This window comes from Chrysochloris asiatica, unplaced genomic scaffold, assembly GCF_000296735.1.
Source record: "Chrysochloris asiatica unplaced genomic scaffold, ChrAsi1.0 scaffold00267, whole genome shotgun sequence".
NCBI classification, from domain to species: Eukaryota; Metazoa; Chordata; class Mammalia; order Afrosoricida; family Chrysochloridae; genus Chrysochloris; species Chrysochloris asiatica.
In genome coordinates, this window is record NW_006408785.1 from 3380637 (window position 1) to 3401919 (window position 21283).

Here is a 21283-nt window from a genome sequence, read left to right on the forward strand (position 1 = left end):
GGGCTCCCCGGGAGAGGGACCTAGCTTGAACAAAGGGGTCTTTGTTCACTGGCTCCTGGGGGGTGGGAGTCGTGTTCGTTCGCTAGCGTTTCCCGGAGACTAGGAGGTTTAGCGCCACCAAGCCTCGCCCAGTTCTGAGTGCCGTCCTCAGCGACCTCAACAGCTTTAGGTCAGGGCGCGGCACTTCGGGCCACCGCAGGCTCTTTTCGGGCCAGCGAAGTAGAGGGTGAGGCACCGCGTGGCATCGCCTAGCGGGAGGTGCCGCCCGCGGAGGGATGGTGAGGGTTTTGGCAGCTGGCTGAGGTGGATGGGGCGGGAGAGGGAGCCTGCTCCGGGCTGAGCCCAGAGGTGTGGGGAGGGCTCAGCGAGCGCTCGCCGGGGCAGCAGTGGTTGCAACTCGCTCCCTCTCTCCTCATCCTCCACTTCCCTAGATCAGTCCCAACACCTCCCTTGGCCCCTCTCCTCTGCCGTCCTCACGCTTCGCTTTCTCCTTTCTTGGCACTTTCCTCTCAAACCAACCATCCTTCCGGACAAACTTTGATGGAGAATTTCATACTACGGTGGAAAAATGCCGGTTATGAAAGGATTACTGGCGCCCCAGAACACCTTCCTCGACACCATCGCCACCCGTTTTGACGGAACACGTAAGTCTCGCACTTACACGAGTTTCATATTTTTGGACAACGGTATTTTGCGTATTTGTTACTTTTTCTTCCACCTTCCCACCAAAGTGAATTTCCTTCTTCTCTTGCCTAATTGTCTTTTGTGAGGAGAATTTTTTTTCCCTCCCATGGTTCTGCTTGTATTAACATTGTGGATTGGTTTAGTTCTCTCTGTTGACTTCGTATGTTTAAAAGGGCTCGAGAAAAAAACCTGAAGACTAATGCCCGTGTTCATTGTGGGACTTATATTTTGGCACCTCTTTAGGGAATTGGTTGTAATTTTATGAAGTGAAAATGGGTAATTGTCTTTATCAATGTATTGACACCCTATCCTTCTAGAGTTTGAAGGCTTTCTAGATTATAGGTTCATCTTCCAATACAATTCTCTTTCCTCTCCCAGGATGTCTTTCTCTTAGTCATGATTATCAATCTGAGTTTAACAGAAAAGCAGACAAGAATCAGGATTGTTAAGTGTCAGTTTCCTGTAGAATCCCAGTGTAGTGAGTTTGTTAGCACCTTGGTTCCCTCATTTGAGTTATATTAGAATGCCGTTTAAGTTTGAAATTAGCAACACCTGAGCAGAAATTGTTGGGAAGGTGGAGGTGTACATTATAAAGAATTATCATAAGAAAAACTTTCACCATTATCTTTTGAACACAAAGATTATTGGGTATTTGCTTAATTAACTACAGTTTAAAACACAGATGTGGTGTGCTTAAGCTTGGAGTCAGAAAACAGCAAGTTGTTTTGTTTCAGGACCATGGCCAGGTCCCAGTTCCTTCCACGTTCCTAAAGCTATCTGATCCTGTATCTTTCCCAGCTAGATGCTGTGTTGCTATTAGGGGTCAAGTCAGTTAGACTCATAGAGACCCTCTGCACAACAGAAACAAAACACTGCCCAGTACTGCGCCACCTTCAAAGAAATTTGCTGTATTTCAGTCCAATTTTGCAACCATTATGTCAATCCATCTTCTTGAGGGTCTTCCTCTTTTTCACTGACTCTGGTCCCTCCTGATAACATGTTCAAAGTACATGAGATTAATTCTCATCATCCTCACTTTTAAGAGTATTCTGACTATATTTCTTCCAAGACAAATGTGTTGGTTCCTTTAGCAGTCAAGTCATATTTAATATTCTTCTCCAGCACTATAATAAAAAGACATCAATTATTCCTTCATCTTCAGTATTCATTACTAAGCCTTCATATACACATGAAATAAAAATACAATTGTTTGGGTCAGACACATTTTGTCCTCAAAGTTACATTTTTGCTCTTTAACGCTTTAAATATATCTTTTGCAGCAGTTTTGATTGCTGTTTTCGTGGGCATTAATTGTGGATCCAAGTGAAACAAAATCCTTAACAATGTCAATCTTTACTCCATTATCACGATCATGTTTATTAGTCCAGTTGTGATGAATTTGATGAAGGCTTTTTGTTTGTTTTTATGTGCTTTTTTGTTTTCTTATATTGAGGATCAAGAAGATAAAGTTAAAAATTATAATGAAATGTTCAAAGACCTGGAGGTAGAAAACCAAAAGTGAAGAAAGTGCTTGATATTTCTCAAGCTGAAAAAAACTGAAAAAAAATTCAAGCCTTCAGTTATAATATTGAAGAGTTTTAAAAGCAAAATACTGAATGATGCAAGAAGCATCAAAAGAAGATGGAAAGAATACACAGTTACTGTACCAAAAGAGAATTAGTTGATGTTCATCAGTTTCATGGGGTAGCATATGATCAAGAATTGATAGTAAAGAAAGAAATCCAAGTTCCACTAAGGCTTTGGCAAACACCAAGGCTCCAGGAAGTAATGAAATCTCAATTGAGGTGTTTCACTGGACAGATGCAATGCTGGAAGTGCTAACACACCTATGCCAAGAAATTTGGAAGATAGCTACCTGGCCAGTTGACTGGAAGAAAACCATGTTCATGCTTACCCCAAAGAAAGTTGATCCAACAGAATGAGGAAATCTTCAAGACGCATCATTAATATCATACATTAATTTAAAAATGATTGCAGTAATTCATCAACAGGGAACTTCCAGATTTTCAACCCAGATTGAGAATAGAACATGGAGTGAGGGTTATCGCTGTGGATGTCAGCTGGATCTTGATTGAAAGCAGAGAACACCAGAACGATGTTTATCTGGGTTTTGTTGACTATGCAAAGACATTTGACTATGTGGATGATAGTAAGTCATGGATAAGAGTAAGAGGAATGGGAATTACAGAACACTTAATTGTGCTCATATAGAACCTATACATAGACTTAAAACAATTGGTCAAATAGAACAAGAGAATACTCTGAGGTTTAAAATCAGGAAATGTGTGTGTCAGGGTTGTATCATTTCATCATACTTATTAACTCTTTAGGCTAAGCAAATAATCCAAGAATCTAGACAATATGAAGAACACTGCAACAGGAATAGAGGAAAGCTCATTAGCAACATGAGGTATGAAGATGACACAACCATACTTGCTGAAAGGAAAGAAGGATTGAAGCATTACTGATGAAGCTCAAACACTACAGTCTTCAGTGTGGTTTGTTGTTGTTGTTGAGTGCCGTTGAGTCAATTCTTACCAATAATGACCCTGTATAGGGTTTCCAAGGAGCAGCTGGTGAGCTTGAACCACCAACCTTGCGGTTCAAATGGCTTTGCTGTCTGGTGCAATAACCCACAGTGCCACACCAGGACTCCTCAGTGTGGGTTAAACCTTAACAAAAAGCAGACTTGTTGTTGTTGTTATTAGGTGCCATCGAGTCGGTACCGACTCATAGCGACCTTATGCACAGCAGAACGAAACACTGCCCTATCCTGGGCCAACCTCACTATCATTGCGATGCTTGAGCCCATTGATGCTGCCACTTTGTCAACCCATCTAGCTGGGGGTCTTCCTTTTTCTCTGACCCTCCACCTTAAAAGCAGACTGTAGCCCTATAATTAAGGAGCTCTGGCAATGTAGTGGTTATGAGTTGGGCTGCTAGCCTCATAACCTCATAAGCAGTTCGAAACTGCCAGCTGTTCCGTGGGAGAAAGATGAGGCTTTCTGCTTCCGTAAAGATTTACAGCCTTGGAAATCCTATGTAGGGTCATTATAAGTCAGAAGCAACTCCACAGCAAATCACCACCACCAGTCCTGTAATTAGGAATTGGTATGCTCACTCCAAACAAATGCTCTCAATCATTTTACTTTGATTGTCCACACCTTCCTCTGTGCTTCTGTCAACTCTCTGTGCTATGTTTCCTTTTTATGAAAATTACACAAGACCCATGGAAACTCATTTATCTTGGAGATTTACTCAGAGGTTCAACTATTATCATTTTTACTATAACTTTTTCTTGGAATTGACATAGGAAAAAGCATCTAATTCCATTTTTAATACAGTGGTGTACCTTCCAATATATACACATCATACTCCAGTAAATACACATTCTTATACACATCCTGGACTTTGTGCTTAAGTAATAGTTGTGAAACTGTGCATGAGCAAGAAAGGAAGCATTTACTTTGATTTTGTTTTGTTTTAGCATTATTTCTCTCCAGCCTAATCATGATGGTTGCTATAGAAAGTTGATCAAACCTTCCAGTATTTTTGTATTTAGCTTTATTTGTTGTCTTCCCTCATAGTCTCTAAGTTGTCAGGCTGTATGGTGAGGCACAATGTTATTTAGTATGTAACTATTACCTTTAGATAGTAAAAAATATGTAACAAAATCTTAAGTTTCTGCAACAAAGCAAATAATTACAATGACATGTGCAAAGACCTGGAGACAGAAAACCATAAGGGAAGAATGTAAGAACTTCTATTATAAGAAAATCTCAAGTTCCACCATGAACACCACACTAAATCACTGATTTATTAACCATGCACAACTATAGATGCTTATATTTGTTACCTCAGGAATTGATCAGTTTTTTGTGGATGTTTGAACTTGAGGTTGCATATTAAAACCAAAAGCATTTAAATATTGATCCTGAATGCATCTATTTAAAATTAGCTATTTGGAAAATAGTAATTGCTTATCTCATTGTCATTTAAAGTTGAATGGAGTGCAATTGTAGTGAATCATCACAGTATGACTGTTTAATTATTACAAAAATATATTTACCTATCAATTGCTAATGAGGGATTTTCAGTCATCAGTGTGAGGAGATTTTTGGCCTCTTTCTGATGCTTCCTGTTACAATATCAGCAGGAAGACAGGTAGAACAGATTGGTGTACTAGTAAATATCTCTTTTTTGTGTTAGCAGCACATTAATGTTACTATAATTGAAAGTTTGAAATTTTAAAACCTTATTTGGGAAGACCATTCTCACAAACCAACATTTAGAACAATTTAAAAAACTAAGTTTGGGGAATTCCTGGAAGGAACTGGTTTGTATGAATCTGACAGTCAGTGAAGCAAATTTGTAAGTAATGAGCAACAGGGAGGATAATTGGCACAGGTTTTGTTTACAGCATTTGATGAATACTCCTTCCCCTAAACAATGTACTCAGGAAAACAAGATTGTGTTTTCTCATTCTCTTTACTTTTTGAATTATAGGATGACTTGAACCATCTGATAATTAAAGAAAGAAAAAAAAAAAAAACTTAAGCAGAGTTTTAGCCACAGATTTTTCTGTATCTAAAATTATGGACATTGCAGATCAATATTTAGGTTATCTTATTATGTACATAGTGTGATTTCATATAATTACTATTTTTGAATTTCTTTTCCTGTGAATAACCTCCTTTCTCTTGATTTTTATAACAATTTTAAATTTTATTGTGTAAAATGTAAAATTGCACCACCCAAGTAAAAACCGGGTGTCCTGGTGTGGTGCAGTAGAATAAAGCACTGGATTGCAAGGTCGATTTGAACTGCAAAGTAGGTGGTTCAAACTCACCAGCTACTCCTCAAAAATCTTATCCATGGTTGCTATGAGTCAGAACCAGTTTGGTGGCACTGAACAACAACAGCAAGAAGTTAAAAACTACACTGCAAAGTAAATAATGGAGTCTGGTGTGTGTAGGATAAGCACAAGGCTACTAATTGCAAAGATGGCGGTTCATATCCATTAGCTGCTCCTTGGAAACCCCATATAGGGTCTCTGTAAGTCAGAACTAACCTCATGGCACTTAACAACAGCAACAACAACAAAATGAACAATATTATTATATTCAGTGGATAATATGTTGATTTGGTACATTTTTTGCCTTATTCATTACATATATATTATACAGTCATGCTAGTTTTTTATTTTATTTTATTTTTATCAATTCTAATGAAATAATAAGATATGAGAGCAAACCATAACCCTGGCAAACACCCTTGCTATCATAACAGTCAATATGTTCTATAAGCATTTTTAATTAAATATTGGAATGGAAAAGAATAAATCTACTTAAAACAACATCTAAAAATCTACCTCAGTGAAAAATAAATATATGACAATACAAAAGCCTAGAACATAATCAGTTCATACATTATCATGGGGCAACATAAAAGAAGCTAATAATGTATTTTCTCTCCTAGTGATACTTTATCGTTTTACATAATAGCACTCTTTTTTTTTCTTTCACTTTTAAGAAGTGAGCTCTTTGTCAAGAATGAAAGATAATTCTGGATCACTGGTTTAAAATACTGTTTTGTGATGTGCAATATAATTTTTAAACATTACTGAAAAATACTGTTGCTGTTAAGTGTCATCAAGTCAGTTCCGACTCATAGTGACCCTGTATAGGGTTTCCGAGGAGCAGTTAGTAAGCTTGAACCCCAGACCTCTCAGTTCAAACTGACCTGGCAGTCTAGTGCATTGGCCCAAAGCACAACATATTTTGATATAAGACCGTTACTGAAATACATTTACATTTAAAATATGTTCTCTAGGTTTGTGTTTAATTGAAGTGTACTGAGATGTAGAGAAAGTATTATTTCTAAATGTTAATGGAGAAAGAGCAATTTCAAATTAATTTCTTATATCATTACATGTATCTACAATTCTTAGCTGGAATATATTTCATCAGTGGGATCTGCATATAGTACACTTGCATAGTTCTTATTTTTTTGTATTTTTAAAAATCTTTTTCACAGTTGACTTTTGCTTTGAGTATATGAGTATTAATTAATCTGGCAAAGGGAAATTATAAGACAATACATAAGCACATAGTTTTAAAAAATGTTTTTCAGTACAAATGTTTGCCATAATTAGGAGTCCTGGTGTGGCTCTGTGGGCTAATGCATGAAACTGCAAAGTTGTTTGAACTGAAGGTCAGTGATTCAAGTTCATCAGCTGCTCTTTGGAAACCCTATACAGGGTTGTTATGGGTTGGCACTTAACAACAACAATAACATAGTACACAAAACTTTCAGGGGGAAGTATCCATTTTTAAACATAATGGAACATTAGCTTGTATTTTCCAACCACATCAGAATTCTGTCAAAATAGTTCTTCTATGGGGTTATTGAGCCAAGCTTTAAGCTTTAAAGGAACTTTGTAGCCTAGTGGACTCTATCAAAGAAATTCCACCAGATTTTTGTGAAAATTTGTGTTTCAAAAACATAATTTTTGCTTATTACTTGCATATTTTTTACAAGTTCCTACATAGCCTGTTCAAAATGGTCCCAGAAAATGTATTAATATCGAAATGTTTTCTTTGCAGAGGTAATTCTCAATTTTTTTTCTCTCATATTTAAGCTTTCATTGAGGTACATAGATAAAACATTACAATAATAGAGACATGTGTGCTGGAAAAAGGAAAAGAGTAAGGTAGAACAATGGAGCTTTTCTAAAGTCTGTCGGTTTGTATAGAGAATGTCATCAAAGACATTTAGCCAATAAATAAGAATGAACTTTATTATGCCTATCATGTGTATAAAGGGGTCCTACTGTGGTGCTATAGGGTAAACACTTGATTGCTAACTACAGAGTTGGCAGTTCAAATCCACCAGCCGCATGGCACTTAACCACAACAATAACATGTATGTAAAAGTCTATTATATGAATACATTCAAATAAATATCTATCAATTCATGTTCACATCTTCACAGAGGCAAACTTATAAATATATTTTTGCATGCCACTAAATAGTCTCTTTTATTCCTATTATTTATGTTTGCGTATATGCTCCTAGTTTGATGTAACAACTTACCACAAATTTAACATACCTTAGTATCTGTGATTCAGACATCCAGGTACGGGTTAGCTGGATCCTCTTGTTTTTGTTGTTGTTAAGTGCCATTGATAGTTTCCAACTCATAGGGATCCTGCATAGGGTTTACTAGAGGCGACTGATGAGTTTTAACCGTTGACCTTGCAGTTCAAACCAACCTTGCAGTCCAGTGCTTATTCTATGCACAGGATCTTTGAAGGCTGTAATCAAGATGTCAGCTGAAGCTGTGGTCTCATTTGAGGCTTAGATTCCTTTTACAAGCTCGTGTGGTTATTGGAAGAGTTCAATTCTTTGCAACTTTATAATTGAGGTTGTCATTTTGTTGTTGGTTGTTGGCCAGGGATTTCTCTGAGTGGCTAGTATGCCCTCAGTTGTTTGCCAAATGATTTCCTTGGAGGCCCTCTCACATCATGATAGCTGACTCCTAAGACCAGCCAGACGGTTTCTTTTTGTGCAGCTCACTTAAGTTAGGCCCACCCAGGATAATATTTCTTCAGTTTACTCACACACCTGATTTGCACATATCTTATGTACCTTTCTCAGATTTTCCCCCTACGGACACTACTCATAGAAGAAGCAGATTTGTTGAGCACATTCTGTAATTCTGTTTACAGGATAGATTCTCTTCTAAATTTACATCTGAAATTTAGAATTCAAGTCTCAGCTAACTAGAGGGAGGGTATTCCTTCAGCATACAAGTGAACTTTGCTTTAAATCCCCCTATATAATTGAACTAAGTAGCCCTGGTATCACTGTGGGTTAGATCTTAGACTTCTAATCATAAGGTTGGAGGTACAGACCCACTAGCAACTCTGTGACAGAAGAATGAGACCATCTGCTCCAATAAAGCTTTGCAGTCTTAGAAACACTATATAGGATCTCTATGAGTTGGAATTCATTAGATGGCAGTGGATTGAGATTTTTTTGGTATACACTTAAACTAGTCAAGGACATTTTTAGTCTCCTAACCTTCAGATTCCCTAAACACTATATAGAAGTAATGTTGGAGAGATAGGGATATTTTCAAAAGGTTAATCCCAGTTTCTTGGCAATTCACTCTTTTCCAGATAAGGAAGGTTACATAGGTTCTGTGAACGTTTGCAGGTATCTCAGACTCCATCAAGAATCCAACATCTGCACAGAAGACACCCTAGTCAGGTTCTTATACTCTAAGGTGACTGGGTTGTTTCTACCTTGTTAATCTTAATTAGGCACAGTTATGGAAAAATTGTCATAGTTTTTGCCTATCAATTTTTTCTTTTATATAATGTCCCCTCATAAATAATGGTAACATGTATAGGAAACTAACAGCAGAGGGATTTCATCATTTGCAAAAACTTTACAATATGCCTATTATTTGCTTTTTCGTTGTTTATATTTATATTGTAATTTGTTGTTTACATACCAAAAATCGACTGTTCTGAAACATTATCTTTTCCATCTTTTACTTATTTCTCTAGCTGCATGTAGGATTTAAGGAATTCCATTGTGTGCTCTTTCATTGAGTTGGTTGTGTTAAAACTAAATTATTTTATTCATTTACACTTTATTCCAAGTTTTCTGAATAAAAAAACCAAACAAACAAAAAACACAAACAAACCAGTTAGGAAATGAGAAACAAGGAATAATTTATAATTAGTATATAAAATGTTTGATTTTTCAAAGATGAGATTTATGTTCTTACAAGAAATGCATTTATTGCGATAAGTGGAATACACATAATAAGAAAAGTTGTTTTACATATAGTGTTTAAAAATGTAATATCAGATAATTTTGTTTTGATATTATTCAGGGGTGAATGGATATCTAATATGTTAAGATTGGAAATTGTGCTATTAACTATTATTTCTTGCCTCCGCTATTTGACATGGCCTTTGGAACAAAAGAGAAGACCTGAGATTTTTTTCTGGTCATCAGAGTGGAAAAAAATAAAAGGCTGTGCAAAAGTATATTGATGGTCCTGAAGTAATAGATTCTAGGGTATCCTATACCCAGTGAACATACAGCAAGTAGTACAGTCCTTCTGAGGAAATCTGTACTTCATGCATTCATTCAGTTGTTCCTTTAACAATACTTAGTGAATGCCGACTATACAAAAAGCATCTATGCTAGGATCTTTGTGATAAAACAATCTTGTCTTTGAACTTTGTACTGCAAACATATGAAAGGAAGCATACGTACAAATTACCATAATATAGGTTGGAAAGGGGTAAAGTAATGCAGGAGGCACTCTTGTAGTGTAGTGGATTATGAACTGGACTGCTAACCACAAGGTCAGTAGTTCTAATCTATTAGTCACTCTATGGAAAAAGATGAGGCTTTCTACGCCCATGATGTGGTGCTGTGGGATAATGCGCTGGACCGCGTAAAGTCGGTTTGAACCACAAGTTTGGCGGTTCAGATTCACCACGCTTCTTGGAAACCTTATACAGAGTTGCTATGAGTTGGAACCAACTCAACGACGCTTAATAACAACAAAGATTTCAACCTCAGAAACCCTATACAGTGTCTCTATGAGTCAGAATCAACTCAGGGGCACTCAATCACCACTACCACCACCAAGGTAATTCAAGGTACCGACAAAGTGCAGTGCACATTTGGGTGAAGGAGGAATAATTCGTCTAGGGGGATGAGCTGCGAAAGTTTTATATACCAAATGACTTTTGAATGGAAATGAGTGGCTCATTTTTGAGAAGGGCAAAAACAGTATTCAATTGTTTTGCTAGAATTCGGTCACAGTAAATATTGGAGAAATGCCAACTAAATACTACAGAATTGCAACTGCTTCAAAGATAGTAGAATTCACCCTGGTGATATATATTTGCTGATATACTCCAAATGGTAACTTTTTGTATCCATTTTCGTTCATAGAGTTTACAACTAAAAGGATGAGATTAAATTTAACCTAAGGCATAGTTCATATTTATGGAGCTCTGGTAGCGTAGTGGTTATGAATCGGGCTGCGAACCTTAAGGTCAGCAGTTTGAAACTACCAGCTGCTCCGCGGGAGAAAGATGAGGCTTTCTACTCCCGTAAAGATTTACACCCTCGGAAACCCTATACAGGGTCGCTATGGGTCGGAACCGACTCGACGGCACTTAACAACAACAACAACAACAAGGCATAGTTCATATTTAGCAACTCTAGCAATTGAAGAACTTTCTCAATAATTTTAACAGTTAAGCATAGTTCTTGACTTACAAATTCACTGGAGGATATATTTTCTATCCCTTTATAGTTGTTAATATAACGATTTCCCTTAACTCCTTCAAAATGTCATATGTCCCAAGATGAACTGATACTGTACTACTTTGTAGCCTATGAAACCTATTTGTCTTCTTGTGCTTTCTGGTCCTTTTATTGGAATCACCATCCAGCCAATTCTCCAAGCTAGAAATCTGTTGGCTTTGACTCCCATGCATCTAATTGGTTATCAAGTCTTTGAGATTTTGTTTTAGAAATTTCATAATTTGGCATGTCATCTCCCGCCTAACCACCTCTGCTTTAGCTTGGATCCAGTGTTTTATATCTGTAATTGCAACTAACCCTAACTAGACCACTATAGCCAGAGGTTCTTTGATTTCTGTCTCTCTCTTCATTCTGTCTTGTCCCCAGAATGACTTAAAACCACTCCCCACACTGCTTTCAGACCTACCAGCGGTTCCTTAGAAACCCTATACAGGGTCGTTATTAGTTAGAACCAACTTGACAGGCAGTTAAAAACAACAACATCACCCTGCTTAAAGACACCCATTGGTTCCCTGCTATCTTTTAGACAATGTATATTGTCCTTAGTGTCGCCTGACCCCATGATGATTCCACAGAATCTTTTCCAACCATTGCTTTCCATACTGCAGACATACCTTTTAGCTGCTCATAATAAATCCTCTGCTTATTCTTGACTTTGAGCCCTGCATTTCATATGAGGAGCAACATCCTTTAAGTTCTCTGAGGCCCATCCTAAAGCTTACATTCTAAGTCACCTCCTTCTGTGGCTTCAAGTGGAATCAGGTGCCATTTTCTGTTTTCATGTGATCTTATCAGCTGTGCTGTATATATGTTTGCATATTTCACCACTTGGTTGTGAACTCTTTGAAGCCCTGTGTCTTGGTCATTTTGTATCTCTTGCATCAAAATTTTGACTTGTTTCATGCTTCTTTGGATAAAGGAATCTCAAGTTCCTAGAAGATCAGAGATGTCTTTTGTCCTATTTAGTGGCAACTGGTGTACTTTTATTCAGTAGCTGTGATTACATTTAGTTTTGAGTGGAATATGAAGCTAGTTTTGGTTAGTTTCTTTCAAAAAACTCTAGCTATGATAGTGACTCCTATCTTTGGTATGGCTGATACACACTGTGTACTGTGTTCATGCTTTATTTACTCCTTCCCACAAACCAACAACTCAGTTCCCCTTTTTATTATAGATGAAATATTCACACTCAAGATCTTTCTATTTTATCACATTAACCTGTGATTTAAAAAAAAAAAAACTCACAAAAAACTATAGCTTGATTTTTCTACTATATCACACAGCTTCAAAAATGGTTTTGTAAATAACAAGTATACAAAGCAATCTGTGATAACATTTCTAGTTTACAACTCTTGCAAAAAGGGATTCCGGCATTAAAGATTTTACCTATTTCTAGTTTATTCACTTTTTTTTTCTTTTGACATATTATGCTTTAAATACTTGGCATTTTAAAAAGTGTTTTTAAATCCTTGTAGCTGGAACTTCTAAATGCATCCACTTTGCATAGCTGTTTTGCTCATCAAAGAAAATTTGTCTTTTTTTTTTTTTTTTTAATGAAGAAACCATTTTCTTTGAGATTTTGGTGCTTAGAATTTGCAGACTTTAGAACTCCCTTGTGATTTTTTTTTCATTGTGTTAACAACCTTTCTATGGAGTCCTGGTTAGAATAATGCACTGGACCGAAAGGTCAGAGGTTCAAACCCACCAGCCGCTCCTCAGAAACCCTACACAGGGAAGCTTTGAGTTGGAACTGACTCGATGGCACACATACACACAAATTATAGTAGCATTATTTTGTATTGTTGCCTTGTTAGTGTCTTGCAGAGAAATTCTTCTGTTTTGAGAGTCTGCTTTTATTAGAAGAAATAGATTCCTTAATTTCAGATACTACTGAAATCAGTTACTTTTTCTTCGCAATGAACCTAATAGAAAGAAAGAAGGTAACTTGTCCTCTAACTCTCACATCTAATCTACAGCCTATTTTCCATCCTTCTCAGCTTCTTTTATTCTATTTAGTGTTTTGGACAGACTTCCTTATTGTACTTGTCAATTCAAATGAGTTGCCTTTTTTTTTTTTTTTTAATTTTAGTTATTGAATTAGATGGAACTGAGATTAGGATCCTTATCAATCTTTTCATGTTTTAGTTGATCTTCTAGAAATAAAATTCTACATAAAAAGTTAAAATGCTATCAAAATGTTAAATATTCAGTTTGAGAATAAGTAGACAGTTTAATTGTGGTCTTCTGACTATCCCCTCATTAAGAGAAAAATGGGCCGCACTTTTGGTCATAGTACATTACAGAGAGCTGTTTCTGCTTTGATTCTCTGAAGGGTTAAGAAAAATGACAGGCTTTGGAACAAGGCCATTTAGAAAGGAATTTTGATTGCACTACAGCTCAGTCATCTGAAAATGAGCCTTCCATTCTCTTCTAGGAAATGTGTGATTTCAAGTTTGGGAATATAAAATTTATAAAGACTTCAGTTTTTATCTATTTGTGCAAAGCTCCTTATTAAGAATATATTGTCAAAATTGATTTGACAGCAATGTATTTTTGGTTGTTACTAACAAATCAAAAGTTAGAAAAAGTCCAGTATGGAAGATAGTAATACTGACATACATTTCAGTATATTCATTATTTATCTCGCCATATGAATTTGTTCTCAAACTAATAGCTAAAAAGATTTTTCTTATTGTGATTTTTAGTTCTCATTCATTTTACTATATATGAAGTTAAGCATAATTTAATATATTTAAGGACTGAATTTCCTTTTCTAGGTATTATTTGTTCTGATTGTCACCCTTTATTAGTTAGGTTATTGCTCTTTTTTTTATTTGTTTGAGCTCTTTTATATAGTCAAAAACATTTTGTCAGTGATATGAGACATGTACCTTTTCCTCAGCTTTGGTTGACTTTTGATTTACATAAAATAAATTAATCAGTTTTCTTTTGTGACTTCTGGATTTTGTTTAATACATAGAGAGGCATTTTCTATTCTGGAATTCATATGTGTTCTACCATAGCTCCATTTTGTGTATTCAATTTTTTCCCTTTCTGTTAATAAATTCTGTACTCTGATATATTGAGTGTGAGGTAGGGATCAAAGCATATTCCTTTTCCAAATTCCCTTCCAATTTTCCTAACAACTTTCCCCACAATTTATCTGTTCCATGATGATTTGAAATGTCTACTTTTTCATATACTTATTTATAATTGTTTTCTTTGTTGCTGGACTATCGTATTACACACATCCATTTTTCTTCATATGTTAGCATAACTATTTTAATTATACAAGCTTTATGATATTTCTGTAATCTCATTGACCTTATCTCTCATTCCACTATTATGCCCCCTCCAGAATTATTCTCATGAATCTTATTATGTTGAAGTCTGTATGAATTTAAGAATCAATTTATCTAGTTTTTAAAATATCCTGATGATATTTTAATGGAATATTGTTAGAGGAATGACATTATTATAATGTGGAAAATTCAAGTCCAAGGGCTTGCTGTGTATTTTTACTATTTAAATCATCTTTTGGGGTTCTCAATATAATCCTGGTGTGGTACCATAATATTGGCAATCCACTTCAAGGTCAGTTTGAATTGCAAGGTCCACAGTTCAAAATCACCAGCCACTCACCAGAAACCGGATACAGGGTCGCCAAAAACAAATATAGCTCTTAAATAATTCTTATATATTTCCTTCCTAGCAATTTCATTGATATAATTAGCATGTAAATGGACTCTTTTCTTCCACAGCTTCTGTTTTCTAATTAAATCATGTTTATGTATATGAATACATATAAATATATATATGGTCTTGTATGTTATTGTATTTTTTAATTTAACCATCCAGCTTACTGAGTTCCTTTTACTATTTGTATTGCCTTTTCAGTTTATTTCATGACATTTTCAGGTAAGAAATAACAGTACTCTCACATAATTATAAATTTTTTTGCTATCTTTTTTCCAATTTTTACTGCTCTTGCCACACGTTCTGACATTTTTTTTATTATGCAACTGTTTTGATTAATACTATAATAACAATGTTTAAAAATAATGGTTACAAGAGAAATCCTTCTTGTTCTTGACTTCAGTGTGGATCATTTTAATGTTATTCTCGTAAATATTCTTCCAGATACTAGATTGAGGTTTAAATATTTTACTTTATATTCATACTTTATTAAGAGATTGGTAAACATTTCTATAAAGTAATTTTATCAATTGCCTTTTTATTATCTCAAATAAATCCAATGTTTTCTAATTGAATCAATTAATATAATGAATTTTATCATCAGGGTACATAATATTGATAGTTCCTTACATTTTTTTCAATGAAAATTTCTTGGTCAAGGTGTCCTTATTTTTCACAATTCTGGATTTCACTTGTTAATGTTTTATTTATATCTTTTATAGTGCAAATAGGAGCTCTGGTAGCGTAGTGGTTACGAATCGGGCTGTGAACCTTAAGGTCAGCGGTTCGAAACTACCAGCCGCTCCGCGGGAGAAAGATGAGGCTTTCTACTCCCGTAAAGATTTACACCCTCGGAAACCCTGTACAGGGTCGCTATGGGTCGGACCCGACTCGATGGCACTTAACAACAACAACAACAATAGTGCAAATAACATAAGTGAATTTGACATAGTTTTCCCTTCTACTGTCTGTGTATTACTGAATTTTGATGAGGGGACCATATTTAAATTTATGACTATTATAATGTAGCAATCTGGTTCAGCATTTGTCTTAGTTTTTTTTTTTTTCAATAAAATATTATTACTAGTTCTTGCTTTAAAATCAGCCAAGTAGGTTATTAGACCTCTAGTTAATTCTTACAACTTTAGCTATGATCTTCTGTAAGAGATTTGAGATACATATGTAGTAAATATAGTTCTGTCTCAGTTATCTTATATTGCCATAACAGAAATACCACAAAAGGGTGACTTTAACAAACAAAAATGTATTTCTTCAAATTATAGGAGACTAGAAGTCCAAATTCTGCCAGATCTAGGAGCAGGCTTTTTCTGTCACTCTGGACTAAAGTTCTTGTCCCTTTTGAGCTTCTCCTGGGAGGTCTTCATATGGTTAACATCTCTCTTCCTCCTGTCTCTGCTTCTTTCACTTGCTCATTTCTTCTGTTTTATGACTCAAAAGAGATTGACTCAAGATATACTGTACACTTGAGGTTGGCAGTTTAAGCACAACAGTCGCTCCTTAACAGCAACAATTTTTTATTAACATAACAAAAACGAACCATTACCAAATGAGTTGATAACCACAGCCAGAGAGGTTAGGATTTATAATACGTTTTGGAGGACTCAATTCAATCTATAACATTTTAACCTGCAGGTTCTAAAAATTCAAGTTCTTACCACATGCAGAACACATTCACTCTATTACATCATCCTAAATGTCTTCAATCATCTCCAAGTCCAAAATCTCATCTTCTGATGCAAATATGGATAATACCTTTAGGCATATTCCTTCTTGGTGCAAAATGTCTCTTCATTTTTGAACTTGTGAAATCTAGACTACAAGTTATCCATTTCCAAAGTACAATGGTGGAGCAGGCATAGGGTTCATGCTTCCATTAAAAATGAGAGAAATTGGGGAGAAAGAAAGGATAATGGGCACCAAACAAGTAGCAATCCCAGCAAAACAATTTACATTAGCTCTCAAGGCTTGAAAGAATCCTCTGTTCTCTGAGACCACCTAGGCAATGGCCACACACTCCACACTCTGGGTGTTGGCCATGCTATCTGTCTTTTGTATGAGACCCTCAGACCTAGGCTTCAGTTCCCCTTTTCAGACCTATTTGGTTTGGCATCTCTGATCCCTTGACTTTGGTGGTCAAATTCTCCCAGCCCATCCCCTTGGCCCTGGTGGTGGTGGTTTTGTGCTGTGGAGTTAGTTCCACTCAAAGTGACCCTGTATAAGGTTTCTGAGGCTGTAAATCTTTATGGGAGCAGAAAGTCTCATCTTTCTCCCATGGAACCACTGGTAAATTTCAAACTTCTGATGGTGAAATTAGCAGCCTGACTTTTAACCACTTTGCTACCAGAGCTCCTTATCTGTGTCTTGTTGTTGTTGTTAAGTGCCGTCGAGTCGGTTCCGACCCATAGCGACCCTGTACAGAGTTTCCGAGGGTGTAAATCCTTACGGGAGTAGAAAGCCTCATCCTTCTCCCGCGGAGCAGCTGGTAGTTTTGAACTGCTGATCTTAAGGTTCGCAGCCCGATTCGTAACCACTACGCTACCAGAGCTCCTGTCTTAGAGGGTGGGAAATTAACCTGACAAAAATTCAGGCACCTTCCACCTCAGTGAAATTTATGAGGGTTCAGTGGCATGTGGCATGTGGAGATATTCCTATTAGAGTGAAGGATAAGTTATTGCATTTGGCCTTTTCCCAAACCAAAAAAGTAGTACAATGCTTGGTTGGCCTCTTTGGATTTTAGAGGCAACATATCCCTCATTTGGGTGTGCTACTCCAGCCTATTTATCAAGTCACTAGAAAAGCTACTAATTTTGTGTGGGTCCTAGAAAAAGAGAAGGCTTTTCAATAGGTTCATTGTGTTGTGGAGGGTGCTCTGTTTCTTGGACCATGATGCAGTTGATTCACTGGTGCTTGAAGTATCAGTGGCAGATAAACATGCAGTCTGAAATCTTTGGCAGAGTCCTATTGGTGAATCACAGTACAGACCCTTAGGATTTTGAAGCAAACTGCCATCCTCTGCTGCAGATAACTACTGTCTTTTTGAAAAACAGCTTTTGGCTTGTTATTGGACTCTAGTAGAGACTGAACATCTAATCATGGACCACAAAGTCACCATGTACCCTAAGCTACCCACTGTGAATTGGGTATTGTCTAACCCACAGAGTTAAAAGCTTATATATACACAGTAGTGCTCCATCTTTAGTTGGAAATGATTTATACAATACTGGGCTCAAGCAGGGTCTAGAGGCACAAGTAAGTTGCATGAGAAAGTGAGCCAAATGTCCATTGTCTCTACTCCTGTCAATTACCTTCCCACTCTTAGTCTATACTTCTGGTCTCATACAGAGTTACTTAGGATCAGTTGACAGAGGAAGTGAAAACTCATACTTGGCTTAGCAATGGTTCTTCACAATATGCAGTCATCACCTGAAAGTGGACAGAAGCAACACTACAGCCCCTTTCTGAAGCTTCCCTGAAGAACATTGGTGAAGGGAAATCCTCCCAAAAGGCAGAACTTCAAGCAGTGCACCTGTTTGTTCATTTTGCTTAGAAGGGAAAATGGCCAGATGTGCCAGTGTATACTGATTCATGAGCTGTGGCCAAGGTTTGATTGGATGGTCAAGGACTTGGAAGGAACATAATTGGGAAATTGGTGACAAGGAGGTGTGGGAAGAGGTATATTGATAGACTTCTTGTAATGAGCCAAAAAAGTGAAGATATTTTTGTCTCAGGTTATCTTGGCAAAGGAGAACTTTAACAATCAAGTGAACATGATGACATGTTGTGTGGAAACTAATCATCCTCTTTCTCCACACACTCCTATCATTGACCAATGGGCGTATGGGCAAAGTGGCTATAGTGGCAGAGATGGAGGTTATGCATGGGCTCAACAGCATGGGCTTTCACTACCCAATGCTAACTTGACTACATCCACTGTGGTTGTATACCGTCGAGTCAGTTCCAACTCATAGTGACTCTGTATAGGATTTCCAAGGAGCAGCTGGTGAGTTTGAACAGATGACCTTTGCAGTTCAAACTGACTTTGCAGTCCAGTGCATTAATCCAGAGAGCCACACCAGGACTCCTTGTTAAATGCCTTCGAGTTGGTTCCAACCCATAGTGACCCTGAAGCAGCTGGTGAGTTTGAACCACCAAGCTTGCAGTTCAAACGACTTCGCAATCTGGTGCATTAACCCACAGCTCCACACTGAATGCCAAATCTGCCAACAGCAGAAACCAACACTTGGGACCATTTCTTGGGGAGATCAGTCAGCAACCTGGTGGCAGGTTGATTACATTGCATCACTTCCATCATGGAAAGGACAGTAGGTTTTTTTTTGTACTGGGATAGACACTTATCCTGGATATGGATTTGCTTTCTCTGCATGCAATGTTTTTGTCTAAGGTATCATCTTTGGACGTACAGAATGCCTTATCCACAGTCATGGTATCCCACACAGCATCAACTTGGATCAATGGACCCACTTTAAAGCAAATGAAGCTCGGCAATGGACCCATGCTTACCTTGTTTCTCACTATCCTGAAGCAGCTGACTGTATCAAACTATGGAATGGCCTTCTAAAGACACAACTATGGCACCAACCAGGTGGCAATAACTTGCAGGGTTGAAGCAGTATTCTCCAGGAGGCTCTGTATTCTCTAAGTGAACATCCAATATGTGAAGTTGTTTCTAAGATAGCCAGGATTCATGGATCCAGGAACCAATGGTGGAAATGGGAGAGGCAACTCTTTAACCCACTTGAAAAGCTTTTGCTTCCTCTTCCTGTGACCCTATACTCTTTGAGTCTGGATTTTTTTTTCCCCCAAAGGGATGAATACACTCACCTGAGGACCCAGTACTGATTCCATTGAATTGGGAGTTAAGAATATCCCTGGCCATTTTGTGCTCCTCATAACTCTTGATCAATATGCAAAGAAGGGAGTTACTGTATTGGGTGGTGTGATTGAAACTGATTACTAAAGGGGAATTGGATTGACATTACATAATGGAGGTAAATCAGAATGTATGTGGAATCTAGGAGATTACTTAAGATGTCTTTTAGTAATACTATGTCCTGTGATTAAAATAAATAGTAAACTATAGCAACCCAATTGCAACATTACTACTAATGACCCAGACCATTCAGGAATGAAGTCTTAGTTTACTACATCAAGCAAAGAAGCATGACCTCATAAGGTGCTTCCCAAGGACAAAGGGAATACAGAATGGGAAATGGAAGAAGGTGCTCTAAATACCGGCTATGATCATTTGACCAATTGCAGAAATGAGGATTGTAATTAATATGAATATATATGTATATATTTTTGTGTGTGTGTGCATCAAATAGTTTTGCTTTGTTCATTTGTGAAACATAAGCTATAACTGGGGTCACGACATTTTCGATTATATGTGAGTTAATTGTATCATTTTAGTATGATTTTTTTTAATTGCATTTATTTACAGATTATGCATATGGTTTTAAAAGCTATGTACAGGTACCATGTTGGCATGGGGTGGACTATCAAGGTTAAGGTTAATTTGTTTTTGTTTTTTTTTTTTAATTGGTGTGGAACTGGGTAGTGGGTTTTGGTTTTGTTTTTAAAGTTTTTATTGTGAATTAAGTTATAGTTTCATAGGAGAACATTAGCTTTACATTTATCCTATCGTGTTTCATTTCATTGCAATGATTACAATCCCCTCCACACATCATTAAACAACCAAAGAGTACACCTCGCAAGCCTAGTCCCTGGCTGTCAGCTCACAAACCCTCTCCCTCCCTGAGTCCAGAGTCCCCCGCCACTCTATCTCTCCAGGTCATCCATCTCTGCCTCCATCTCTGGCATCACAGCTTCTCTGGGTAGGGTCCCGCATTCCATTTTTCTCCCCTGATAGTCCCAAGTTCCTCCACAAGTCCCAGACTGCAAGATCAACCACCCACCTCCTTTTGTTACAAAATGTCTACCTTTACATTTGCAACACTCACAATCAGTCCTGATAGCAATTATTCACTATTAAACTACAAGAGTCTTATCCCCATCTCCTTTCACCGGCCCCATCCAGACAGGTTGGAAACCATTCAGTGGAGATTCTACCTTCCCCTGCACCCTCTGAAACTAGGTTCCCCTTGAAAGCTTGTAAGTTAATACATTCTTGCCTTTGTAGCCCCTTTCCCCCATTTTGGGTAGACAATGTCAACCATTTCAAGAGGTAGCATATGATCAAGAACCAATGAATGATACTGAAGGAAGAAGTACAATGTGCATTGAAGGCATTGGCAAAGAACAAGGCACCAGGAATTGATGGAATAGAAATTGAAATATTTTAAAAATCTTTCAAGGAAGTGATGCAGCACAGAAGCCATTCACTCATTTCAGCCAATAAATTTGGAAGACAACTATCTGGCCAACTGATTGGAAGAGATCCGTATTTGTGCCCATTCCAAAGAGAGGTGACCCAACGGAATGTGGAAATCATCGGACAATCCCTTTGATACCCCATG

The 21283-nt window shown here is 37.2% G+C and overlaps 1 protein-coding gene across 1 annotated transcript in view; it reads left to right on the forward strand.

The window, feature by feature from the left end:
* Window positions 1-338: 338 nt before the first annotated feature.
* The window catches only part of LOC102832836 (potassium voltage-gated channel subfamily H member 8-like), a gene marked incomplete at its 3' end in the record, with an annotated part of 520053 nt that continues 499108 nt past the window's right edge, over window positions 339-21283 (forward strand). Inside the window, exon 1 of the mRNA XM_006874245.1 lies at window positions 339-644. Within this exon, the coding sequence (XP_006874307.1) occupies window positions 569-644 (76 nt within the window). The remainder of the gene's footprint in view (window positions 645-21283) is intronic.